This window comes from Hesperophylax consimilis, chromosome 7 (assembly GCF_061612785.1).
Source record: "Hesperophylax consimilis isolate HC1 chromosome 7, BYU_Hcon_1.0, whole genome shotgun sequence".
Classification (NCBI taxonomy): Eukaryota; Metazoa; Arthropoda; class Insecta; order Trichoptera; family Limnephilidae; genus Hesperophylax; species Hesperophylax consimilis.
In genome coordinates, this window is record NC_142842.1 from 27,030,808 (window position 1) to 27,044,577 (window position 13,770).

The 13,770-nt window shown below is 33.1% G+C and overlaps 1 protein-coding gene across 1 annotated transcript; it reads left to right on the forward strand.

Moving 5' to 3' along the window:
- The first annotated feature begins 4,391 nt into the window (after nucleotides 1-4,391).
- On the forward strand, nucleotides 4,392-12,244 carry LOC149422566 (uncharacterized). Its single transcript, XM_089633588.1, has 4 exons — nucleotides 4,392-4,548; nucleotides 5,107-5,449; nucleotides 10,249-10,316; nucleotides 11,564-12,244. The coding sequence occupies exons 1-4, from the start codon at nucleotides 4,537-4,539 to the stop codon at nucleotides 12,116-12,118; spliced, it is 978 nt and encodes a 325-aa protein (XP_089489714.1). The 5' UTR covers nucleotides 4,392-4,536; the 3' UTR covers nucleotides 12,119-12,244.
- Nucleotides 12,245-13,770: the final 1,526 nt, after the last annotated feature.

The following is a 13,770-nucleotide window of genomic DNA, read 5'->3' on the forward strand; positions in this document are numbered from 1 at the left end:
CAGAAGTGCCGATATTTTGACTGTTAAAATACGCACAGTAGACTCTTTTTTACGAAAAATAGAGAAATTAGGAAGAAATGTGATGGCAATACACTAACAGAATAGCCAAAACAGTTTTAAAAATATTTTATTTTTATACTAGATGTACCCTGCCGCGCGTTGCTGTGGCTAAGTCTGTCTGTGCAGATAGAGAAAAAAATAGCGCGTGTTGCTTTAACGTCCAAGAAATGGCGCTGTTTTAAAAAAAAATCCAAAAGATGTTTTTCATAAAAGTATGTTTTTACCTGCCACATGTAACATCTATATGTGTATTACGAATATAGGTATATGAAAAAACGCGTATTTGAATGCAAAGTTGTGTCAAAATTTCAAAGTAATCGATGAAGAATTTTCGGAGATTTAAGATTTGAACAAACGAACATTTACATTTTTATTTGTATAGATTCTTTTTTGATCCGAAAAAGAAGATATCTATAAGTTAGCTCGATGATAAGACCTTCTTAAATGTTTAATGTATGTAAATAATACTTCAAACGTATAAATAATCACGGTCTTTATGCATAATTAAGATAAAAAAAACATCATTGATGGCATACAGATTATATAAATAATAAATCTTCACCAATATGTAAGATTTTTTTTGTTACCCCGTGCCAAAAAGACATTAATTATTTTGGCGATCTCAATGTCAGAGGAGTAAAAATATACAGTTGACGTATCTGCCTAATAATAAACAAGAATATACACGTGGGCATCACATAAAAAGTTGTTACAGATCTTTTATACATATACATGAAACAACAAGTTTTGCAAGCGGATATAATTTGCATAAGACATAATAATATAATATATTTATTTATACGTAACTGGCTCCATAATTGATGGTAACAAAGAGACTTGTTTGTTAGATAATACAGAAGAAACCTACCTGCTTATTTGCGATAAATTATTTAAGTGGAATAACTTGACAATACTTTCAAGAGGCAAAACAGCTATCATGCATAAAAATACTTTTTTTAATTTTATTTTATTTTTTATTTTAAATACGTAAACGGCTATACTGCCTTTTATAAATAAACATATAATAGAGTACAAAGTAAGAAAAATAATATCATTACATTATAGTAGTTTTAAACTTAAAAATAACATACAATTATTTTGTGTATCACAACCAAAAATAACAAAAAAAGTGAGAAATATCATCATTTCATTTCAACATGTCCATATTGCATATATAAAGTTACATTATGGAAAAATAATTTTTGAGTGCATGTTTATACTGCGCTAATTTTAAGAAATAAATGTCGCCGATGTTGGCATGTTCATTTCCCAAAATGTCTAATCGACTATATATATGTTACTAGGTAACCGGAGAAATCATCACAATGATAATTCATCACATCTTTAAAAAGTTATATAAGGTCATGGAAAGTGATGAAACAAAAACTTAGTTATGTAGGTTAGATTAGGTTAAAAAAAAATTTGTCATCGTTTCTAATGACTTTTAAAACTGTGTTGAATTGTCACTGTGTTGAGTTATCATGGAACCATGTTACTATACCCAACTGATCTTTGAAAATCTATTGATTAAAATTATATCTTCATATATTTTAAACAAACGAACAAACAATAAAAAATTATTTGTTCGTTTGTATAAAATAAAAAATTCAAAGTTCATTCTTATATCTGTCAGGATTGTTTAGAGAGTGGTTTAGATGTTAGAAGAAGTCGAGGACGTCCGAGGAATGCATAACGCATTATATCTGCACTGCAAAGAGATACGGAATTAAATAAAATGTGATGTAATGTAGTTTTCTTAATAGTAATAATGTGGTATGCAGAAGTGAATGGTAGAATAATTCGGGGACGCCTGAGGAAGACTTAACACATTATCTCTGCACCGGAGTCGAATAAAATTTGCCATAATCTAGTTTGTTTAATAGTAACCATGTGATGTACAGTAATGAATGGTGGAAGTTGAAGACGCTGAGGAATATATGGCATGACCAAATGAAACAAAAACTTAAAAATAGACCCAATTTTCAGGTACACTACAATTTACAATATTCGCATCAAACCATAATAAAAATAATAATCATAAATCCATAACTCCAAGCAACGCCGGATCCACGTCAGCTAGTTGTAAATAAAATTTAAATAAAAAAATCTTTTTGGTGGAACGTTGTTTCAATTTAGAGTCGTTGTTTCAATTTTAAAAATCTGGTAAAAATAAAGTAGAATAAATATTCATATTTTGGTAGAAAGCAGTCAAGTTTAACATTTTTATAAAATGAAATAATAATAACTTTGTTTGTAATTTTTTTATTTATTAATTTATCCGAAAGGTTTCGGTTAAAACAAGCACAACATTAAACGAAACAAAAAAATACACAGTGTGTGCTAAAAATGAGCTGTGTACATAAATTCTTATTTCTGTGTTATAAAGTTATTTCTGTTACTTGTTTTTGGGGTATTATAAATAAACTAATTATTTTCAATTAAACTGTAATGTATGTGCGTCCTTCCATATACAATTTTTTAAATATATTAGTGACCATCTATTTTTTCTGCATTTTTGTATCAGAGTGTATAAGGGTAATCTTCACCAAGCAGTATGCAGGCCGATAAGTACGGAATTGCACTCGTACAGATAATAACGCTTCTACATACACAAATGTCTCTAATGTAGCTCCTATATACTATAAGAGTAATGAGATGTTACCAAGATGTGGTAGTTTTGATCCTATAATAAGTTGTTATAGTTTTGTAATGCTTATGTTAATTGTAATGAGTTGGTAACAACCAACTAATGACAACCAACCCCCAACAAGAAATGCACCAGGAGAGAATAAAAGCATTCCCATAAACTGCTTTGCTAATGTCTCTCAATGTTCAAATACAATTTAAAACAACGAAAAATTAGTACAAATGTAATGGGTATAATTTCAACAGAAGCACAGTAGCACTCTAATCAAAATGCCTTACTCAATAAATCTATCATGATACAGATCATAAGATGTCAAAACATCAACAATTATTATGACCATTGTAAGGCTTGCGCTGGCGGACATTCTACTAATGTCCCGATACTGGTTAGGAGAAGTTCACGGTTAATAAACCGGCTTTGTGCGTGGGCAGCATCCGTGTGTATATTATATTATAATTTCCAACGATTAAACAATAAAACTACTTTTTGTCGTACATCCACTCCACACGCTTTCCGAAAGAAAAAAATCTGATCCTAAAATCTATAACCCTTCAACTTTTCATAAAAATATGCAAACAATTTTTTTTCCTGCATTTAAAAATAATTATGTGAAACCGCGAAATTGTCTCAACTGCTCCCAATCGTCTGGACCAAGGAGACTGTAGCATCTCCTATTGGGGTATGTTGTGAGATAGTGGGGAGAGGAAGGAGATGGGAAAGAGGAATGTGAGGAAGTACCTGGCTATCTGGTCACTAAACACGGGCAAATTTATTTCGAGCAATTCACCAGGGTGAAACATGCCTCATATATACCAGGTATATATGATTTTAAACAGTAAATTGTGAAATTACACAAATTATTCAAATAACCTTTGCTTGCGCACGCCGGGATTTAACCCGCGCCATCCGTCTTTGCAAGAAAATCTGCGTGAAATCCTTGAATGGTTTTAATTTTGTGCGTAAAACATTAACCAAAATTATGATTATTGCCAAGGAAAAATTAACACCGATTAGCCATTATGGACTAACTATTATTGAATGTTTATGCAACAAAAATAAAGTCCTTGACTTTATTATAGATTAATACGCAATTTATGGATCGGTAGGCTATAATGTTAATTATATACAGTGTTAGTTTGTCAGCAAAAAAAGTGTAACCTTTTCGACAAAAATATTATATTATTCTAGTTTTTTTTTGCTTTCGATCCATAAAATGAATCAAAAGAAGTATTTTAGAAATGCTACGTAATTAAGATGTTGAAAACGATCTTTATATTAAAAATATGTATACCTTTATAAAATTTGCATGTTGTTTTGATATTATACTAAATGCTATTTTTTTTAAATTATGTGTAAATTTGGCGTAGTATCAACCTTTTTTTAAATACTGAATTGTTTTAATTGTAAAGTATTATATATTAAATAATAGTACAAGATTGAGAACCGTTAATCAGAGCACTTTGAATGATTTAGTAAACCACATCGTTTCATGATAATGGTAGATCAGAATTCTTCATTAACTAAGGCGGCAACCAGTTCGTCCTTTGGCAACTCCAAACTAGGAAACCATAAGCTTTACTGGCTTTTAAAATTTCCACCAAGATCTCATACAAATTCCTCCGTTGGACGAAACATTACTTTGATGGCGTGGTATTTGAATTCGGACCTTTGGCGGTTGGTCGCAATTGTCCCGACATTAGCAGGTATTTGTTTCACATGTACAGTTCTTTAAACCTGCGCGGTAATAGTATAAAAGCCTACGGCACGTGAATATTGGTATCATTCAAATTTTGTCTTTCACTTGACAATCACCGAACCCTCTACTCAACATGTTCAAGATTGTAAGTATTGCTCTGTGATCCAGTTATTACAAATGTATAATTATCAGTGAAATCTCCTACCAGTGCTAAAGGCTTCAACATTCAATAATATTCAAGTTATTTAATTATCGCTAAAACATTTGTGTAATGTTTGTGTAATAAATCTAAATATGGTTTTAAAACTACTTTGGTCTGCATACGTTCGCAAATTGTTTACGCATTTTTCGAATCAATAGCAGACGTTTAAAATTTTGTTGATACGTTCCAATAATTCAGTGTTGTGCAAAAAATAATTAAATTCAATAAAGATGCACACTTGCTATTACTATCGATTTTTTTCTAGCATTAAAGCAACGAATATCAATAAAATACAGTTTGTTAACGCATTAAAAATAGTTTCCTAATTGACACCTTTAAACAACGAAAGGATCTCTCTTTTTATCATCAGAATTTAAATATTTTATCCTGTTCAGTGTTTTAAGTTTTTCTAATTATCAGTTTTTTTTTTGTAAATTTATCGGAGTTTTTTCAAACGATTTAAAAAAAAACTGATTCTAATTTATCAATTTTATGTTATAGTTCTTCTTCGCCGCCCTCGTGGCTCTCTGCGCAGCTAAGCCCGGCCTTGTGGCTCCTGTTGCCTACTCCGCCTACCCCGCTGTCACCTCTCATGGAGTAGCTGCCTACTCTGCCTACCCCGGAGTGTCCGCCTACTCTGCCTACCCCGGAGTATCCGCCTACTCTGCCTACCCCGGAGTATCCGCATACTCCGCCTACCCCGGAGTATCCGCTTACTCCGCCTACCCCGCCGTGTCTGCCTACTCCGCTTACCCAGCTGTGTCTGCTTACTCTGGATACCCCGCATACTCCGCCTACTCTTCTCCCCTGGTTAAGTCTGTCGGATACGCCGGACTCCACTACTAATTTGTCACACCGCAAAATCTCCAACATGTTGCTTTCAACTTATCCACACCGAATTCACGAAAAACTTAGAATAAACTAAAATCCGAAATTTATCTGTTGTTTTTAATTTTGATTTGTGCATTGATTGAATGAGGACATAAAATATTATATATTATTTATTTACAAAGATCGGTAAGCATACCTACCAATACATCATAAAAGTGAAGTTCGGTGATACAAAACATTTTTATTATGACGTCGAAACAAAATTACTTTATTAGTTATTGTACATCAATTTCTTAGCTTTAAATATACATGTTGAGTAAACAATAAAGGACCTGTGAGACAAAATACGAAAAACAACCTTTAAACATAGACACCACAAATAACTACATGCCAAACAAAACATACAATTTAAAATCTTCCAATTTAAAAAAAGACCGAATAAGAAAATTGTTCAAATTAATTGATTTAATATCTGAATATTTGTGATATGTTTTTTTTTCAAAGTATGGTTATAGTCATTATTTATAACTGTCGAAAAGAGCCTATATTTCGACGACGAATTCATCACAAGAGATTAACATAACAAATATTGTAAAATTGTTTGATCGAAGTGTTATTACTTAGGTTTAACCGTTAGTTTCGGCAATGTTTTCATTTAAGGAAAACCAATTATGGTGTGTTTAGAAGGTTATGTAGTCTAAACCTCGGATATTGATTTTACGAATATGTGTTGAAGGGCAAAATGCCATTAACGATATGATCAAATCCAAAAATAGGCAGACTTTTAGCTCCAGGCTCGCTGAATAATCTTGGTCGTCATACAGAAACAAAACTTGAAACGTTCAAAAGTGCCCCGACAAAACTTACACTAGCATAGTTAAAAAGAATCTTATGTATAAATTTCACCTTAATGAGCTAACATATTCATTAATCATATCATAATTTTGCATTTCATGTAATTTTTATGAGGTACTCTCGTATTGTAACAATTTATATTTTTATTGAAGATTTGTTCCTTTGTTTCCTTCTTGGTGATACATATGAAAAAAAATCACGATTGGAAAAGGAAAATAAATAACTCTTGTAAGTATTTCTTCAGAATCCATTACCATGATGTACCTTCCTATCTACAAGATGTAGCTTGCTACTAATTAGTTCAACAGTCCATCGGATTCCATAATTTCTCACCCAAGACTCTTTCTTACATCATCACAATATTATAGTAAAAATGTATTTATTTTCCATGACATCATTTGAAAATGCAATAACTTATAATGGGTTGTTTCGAAAAATTTAAACAATTCGTCAAATTTAAATGATGATTTTCAAGTTCTTTGAAGGTTATATTCTGTTATTACATCATTATGGACCAGTTATTTCACAAACTGAAATAATAACAGAACTTGAATAAAACCTTTACAGAACTTGAAAATCAACTTTGAATTTTGATGAATTGTTCAAATTCGCGAAACAACCCGTCCTTTGAAATATAATATGATGGTTCACTTGATGGCTTAAGAATTAAACTCTGGATCGGAAACTCCATTTGAAACGCTAAATTAGGTTAATTGTTGTTTATAATATTTAAATACAGACAAGACTCCCAATTGCTCCCTACCGTTTGGAGCCAGTGATACTATGGATCAGTTGGAGGCTTTATGTTAAAGAAGGAGATGGGCGAAGAGGAAGGTGGGGAGTACTTTGCTCTTCAGCTCTGGTCACCAAACACGGCTAAAGCCATTTTAAGCAAAGGTTCAATTTTGAATCTTGATATTACACAAGGGCTATGCTGAGAATATCTTCCACTCTGGAACGTGCCACAAGTATAATATATATTATTTAAATGAATAAATTGTGAAATAACATAAAATAATCGAATAAAATTTCTTTGCCTAAGCCGGGATTTGAACCCGCAACCTTCGGCGTGCTATTCGAAAGCTTTACCCCTCGACCAAGAAGGCCGTCAAATTATCATTGAAGAGCCCGAAGAAACATTTTTCTTTGATTGTAATATAACATCACACTCAACTACCTCAAAAAACGTTATATTTCAAACCAGCTCATTGGGTAGGTACTTTACGTATGGGAAATAGATAAATATTTCATTTAGAAAATAAAAATATGAAATATGATGGAAATAATGTTAGTAAATTAAAAATGAAGTATGAGATTGATGAAAAAAACGTAATAAGGTGACAATAGCTCAGTAGGCAGCGCGCTAGTCTCGGTAAGTATAGAGAGAGGACTTAGGTTCGAGTTCCAGTTGCGAGCGTTTCCTTTTTATTTTATGTGTATGAATATTTCATATTTTCATCAAGTACTATCTGTAATTATTAAGTTGTATAATCGTTCTTCATAATCGTAGATTTTTTGCCATTAAAATTGAATTATCTTAAACTACATTATCTGTAGTTCAGATTTTCATAATTTTACATTATTCGGAAGATTAACTTGATTATCTAACAGCAATTATGTGGACTATATTTAGATGAAGATAATATAATTTGTACCTAAAAGGGTGTGTGGTGTATTGTACCGATGTAAAGGGATCAAAAAGGTCTTATGTATATTTGTAAGACCTTGATAGGCCTGACTAATTAATGAAGAACACCATTCTTATTAAAATAATTAACTTATCGTTATTGACATGACAACTTGTAACGGAAATGTTAACTATTTTTAGATCATTATGTAAAGATGTGATATAGTGTACGGTTAATATTTTGATCGTTATTTTTGTATATTTTTTTAATACATCTACCTGAATTTTTGTTTGTTTTCATGAAGGAATGAATGCAAGTTATGGATGTGGAAATTAACCCACTTTCCTACTCCGGCAGAGCTGAAACTCAGCAGATAGACTCGTTGTCGATGACAATGATGACATGCATTTTATCAACCTCAATCACACACACACAAGCGGACATATACGCATTTTTCAAAAAATTGGAAGACATTACAACAGTTATTATACGAAATAAATGTCAGTCCTACCCAACCAGGAGTTAGCGGATTCCAGTCCTCGGGAAGGAAGATTCAATCCTCAACCAAAAACAAAAAAAGTTTATACTTTGTTTTTCATGAGTTGATTTTTTTTATACTTGCTATTGGCATATTGGCATTGATTTGAAATTTCTTTTGTTGTCAATCAATGCAAATAGTTCATTTATCTTGCAGATATAATCATGACATTATTTTAGATCTACAATAGCACGTTTTTTTTATTTGTTACATTAGCTATTGAATTTTAACAATGGAAGGAAAGTAACTTTTTGAATAGATAACCTTCTTTACGATCAAATTTCATGACACCATTAACCACGGACTTGACTTGGCAAACTGAGTAATGATTAATTAATCCGATGACCATTTTTAATCAACATTCATGAATAGTGAAATTGTTTAAAATAGTTAAGTAATTTTGTTAAAAGAGTGTATATTTCAGAGCAAACTTATGTAACACATGTACAGCTACATAGATACAACCCTACTAAATATAAATACTTACTACTAACTACAAAGAAGAAAATGTTGGTTTTGAAGCAGTAAATACTGTTGAATTTTTAGCTCTGACATATTTTTTTTTGAAAATCAACGCAACTACCTTCTTTTCACATTGTAGATTCCATTATGAGCTAAGGAGATTCAAAAAATACTTTTAATTGTCCAAAAAAGATGGACTGCAATGTTGTTTGTTCACATTTCCCAGGTTCAGTAGCAAAAATATTAATAAGAAAGTGTAAAAGTATTAATTATTAGATATGAACATAGTTATAACTTTGACTCTGAAAAAATATTTTTTTTGCTCACCATTTATGAACGGTTGGAACAGAGTTTAAATATTTTTTTTTGTAAATTATTCATTTATTTTGTTTTGGTAAATCTGTTTTTAGATTGTCTACTCGTAAGTGACCTTAATATTGTAGGCTACATGATGATTTAAATAAACACATCAGTGCTTGTGGCAAATTGGGTAACTAGCGGAGGAAGGACTACTTTTCTGTACTGCATCCGCAATCTCTGTTGTGATGACGCCCCCGATTTCACGGATAGCTTTACAACCATTGTCTATAATAAGAATACATTTTTAAGACAAACAAAATCCAGAGTGCATAGCGATTGTCAACAATCTATATATCTGCGGGTTCAGTGACCTCAAGATAGTATTTTATACATAAAGGTAGATACTGTGATATTATTTTTCAGACGACCCTGTTTTTTAAGACTTGTTAATGTGTCCTATCAAAATTTAATCTTTAGTGAGAAGTTCTCAAAAAACATAAATTTACTTTTGTACAGATAAAACTTTACATATTTGCTGGTAAATGTAATACAGTCTGCAGCTAACAGCTGAATCAGAAAAACTTAAGAAAATTACAAATCAAGTATTATCGATACCAACAGCTTTTTTAAACTCTCCAGGTCCGTTTCATTAACCCCAGCTGTCAGCAAAAAAAACGCGGTGAAGTCACATAAGATCTATTTAAACTAAATGAGTGTTAAATGACTCCAAAGATTTACCTCAAAAATTGCCAATAACTTACGCTAAACAAGTTCATCCTCACACAAGTTCCAAATTTACAAAACCATACGAGAATACTACTTTATTCAAGGTATGTAAACACACAAGGCAATTAATAAGAAATTCAACGAATTTACGTTTTGGATCCTTTATTGATGATTTTTGTTCGGTTGTTAAATTCTACCTATAAGCAGTTGGTCGACTATTTTGTGCAGAGGCGTTATGAATATTTTATAACTCCAGATCTGTGGAGCATTTTGTAAAAGTATAAAAAGCTTCCACGACCGAAGCTTTTTATCATTCGATTTTTGTCTTTCTCCCGACAATCACCAACCCTCCAATCAACATGTTCAAGATTGTAAGTATAATTTTCACAATATAATTTTGGCATCAAAATCAATAACTTGCACTTTTTAATCATTGTTATTAATCAAACTTATTTCTAATTTCAAAACATTGTCAATAATAATAAAAAAATGTTCTCACAGTGTAAGAAAAGTTGTGTTTTGTCTTTAAATAATTGAACAAAACAATAGTTTTAATGGCTAAATATTTCGAGAAGGAACTGATTTTAATATTTTCGCGGACATCTCATATTGAAATATCTCAAATCTTTGCATTTCAGTAAATAAGAAATACTACAGAAATTTTCTTTTGTCTTTCAATTCGCTGACGTAAATTATTAAACGTTCGGTTAAACCGAGTTCGAGGATTTTGTTTATTAAGAAGGTCAAAACGTCTTAAAATATTGAAATTTGTACCGGTAGACAAATGAAATAGATAATTAGCATGAGAATAACGAATGGACTTCGTGTCAAAAACCTATTAACAAATATTTAGTGATTGATCGGCAACATACTTTGTTCCACTTATGGCCAATTTTATAGTTCTGTAAACATGAAAGAACGCTACTTGAAGTACTTTAAGTAACTCAAAAGTAACCTAATAACTTTTTATCTGAATTTTAAATTATTTTTTATGCATTCTCCTTAGACCGTTCGCACTCTATTAACAATAATTTTATACTGCTTCTAGAAGTTATAATATTTTATGCCTCTTACATTGTTTGAAATAATACAAATACCCGCTGAATTTACGAAAAAATCCTTTTTATTCATAAGGCTAGTACACACGCTCGTTCATGCTCGATGGTTTAATGCTCATTCAAATATGTCTCAGCGTGTGTACTATCTCGCTCGATGCTCTTTTGTTCGTTATCGAGCCAACACAAAACGATTCAAGGTTCGTAATTCTTGCTCGGTAATCGACAGAAATTTACGATTTGTTTGAGCGTCTTGGTGGTGTCGAGCTGCTCGAACGCGTGGCCGTAACAACGAGCATATTTCCAAGTTTACATGTTCGATCAAGCCAAACCGTCGAGCATATGTGTGTACATAGCATTACAGTAATCACACTTCAAGTTTCAGCTCAGGTTAGGTTAGGCTAGTAGATATGGGTCTTACTAATAAACGTGTTTTAAATTGTATACAACTGATAATTAATGTAATATGAATAACACTTTTGAAAGTAAAATGGGACATATGTAGACGTTAAAGTTAGTGCTCTTGTTAAATTTATTTTGAATTTGATTATTTTTGTTTTCAGCTGTTCTTCGCAGCCCTCGTGGCCCTCTGCGCCGCCAAACCCGAGCCCGCACCAAAGCCCAAGGCTGACATCATTACCCCCCTGACCTATTCCGCCTACCCCGCCGTGTCCACCGTGGAGCAGGTTGCCACCTACCCCGCTGTCTCCACCGTGCAGCAAGTAGCCACCTACCCCGCTGTGTCCACCCTCAACCAAGGCGTAGCCACCTACTCCGCTCTTCCAGTACAGACCGCGTACGCTGCTCATGCTGCGTACCCTGCTGTTGCTGGCCACGCTACTTACCCAGCTGTGTCTACTTACTCCGCCTACCCAGCTGTGTCTGCTTACTCCGCCTACCCAGCTGTATCTGCCTACTCCGGCTACCCAGCGGTGTCCTCTTACTCCGCTTACCCATCAGTGTCCGCCTACCAAGGAGTTCCAGCTGTGTCCGCCTACCACGGAGTTCCAGCTGTGTCCGCCTACCACGGTGTGCCCACCTACTCCGCCCCATTGGTCAAGTCCGTTGGCTACACCGCCGGAGTTCCCGTCACCTACACAGGACTCAACCACTTCTAAATAAATAAATAAGTTTCACCGTCACAAAAAAACATTCATATTAGAATTATCTTCATGTTTTCCACACAATTTAAATGATTAATGCTGTAGTGAATTTATCAACAATAAATAGTATTTCCGTTGAAACTATGTAATTGTTATTACATTACCAATATGTTATGCCTTTTTGAACTAAACTGTGCTTAACACAGAAATATCGCTAAATACATCAAATTGTCACAAAAAATTAAACAAAAATGATGTTTTGTTTTTAATTATTGAAGACAATATTAGCGATTTCTAAACGAAAATCTGAAACAGAAAAATCAGAAGAGGATACGGTCATATCTAGGACTCGAACCCAGAACCCTTGTCTTGCCGGGACACTTGTTTTTACATTTACATAAATATTTTACATTACATAAAACATTAATAATTTCCCTCGGGGCCAATATCATCTTTGAGGATGCCGTGTGGAGGTCTTTTCGAGGAGAGGAAAAAGTCTTGAAGAGACCCATGTTGTAGGAGGGAGGAAACACAAAGGCCGGCAAATCGTTTCACAGTCGAGGAGTTGAATTCAAGAATCAGTTGTAGGAGCGACCCGTTCTCGTGTGACAAATGTCAACCATGCTTTTCCCGGCTATGCACCGGTGCCGTAGGGATCAATGACGTTAGTTCCTTGGAGCATCTTTCATAGTAATACAGGTAGAAAAAAGAGAGCATCCTACCTGATGCCTGTGATCTAAGGGTTGCAATTCGTTTGCTAAGAGAGGGGAATCTATCAAACGGACCGCTTGTTTCTGCATAGTCAACGTTTGCACTTGCGATTTGTACCCCCGATGCCCCCGATAAGCTGATCACTTGCACTAAGCAAATCAATAGAACACAGTTTGAAAAGATTTCCATTAAGGGGACTAGATTGCAACTTCGATCGCTTTTAGACATGATTGGGTTATGAGACATTAAATTATAATCTTCTTAACCAATAAATATTAGACACGTGTCCACATGTCTCGGGTCGTGTTTGACCTTGTCCCTCGTGGGTTTGTTTTCATAATTTCCACTTCAACATATTTTAATAAATTTACTAAATATTTTATTTAGAGTGACGCTGCTATACAATGGGCGTTGTTGTATGAGTTGTAATAATTATATTATAGTACAGTTTGGCTTAAATCTGTTTCAAATAGTATGCTTTCATTTCCTTCGTTGGTAGAGTAATCTCTTTGAATTTATGAGTAGAAAACTTGAATGTAGTTCGACTATTACTTCGTTTTTTCCGGAAGATTGTGTAATGTGAAATGATCATATTATTTCTCAATTAAATTGTAAGTCCGTTTGCTCCGTCATATTTCTTTTGCTAAACCAATCCGAATTGCGATTTTAAGTGATTTATTATTTAAGATGGTATTGTTCTGAATTTGAATTTTATTAATTGAGTCCCAATGGTCGAGTGGCTAAAGAGGCTGTCCCGGTAAAACAGAGAACTAGTTGTGACCGTTATCTTTTAATTTTCTACGTCTTCTTTTATTTCATACTTTGTTTAGATTTGTTAATACTATCTTCTTCTTCAATGATATTATAATACATTGATGGATAGAATGTTCAAAAGTTAAATTATTATTAAATTGTTCCAATAAAATTTAATATTCATTTAGACTTTTAGAAATAGT

Excerpts from the sequence above, each read along its gene's own strand:
- LOC149422566 (XM_089633588.1), top strand. Across the intron at positions 5,450-10,248 it reads ATACGCCGGACTCCACTACT|CTTTTTATCATTCGATTTTT; the intron begins AATTTGTCACAC and ends CCACGACCGAAG. Across the intron at positions 10,317-11,563 it reads CAATCAACATGTTCAAGATT|CTGTTCTTCGCAGCCCTCGT; the intron begins GTAAGTATAATT and ends TTTTGTTTTCAG.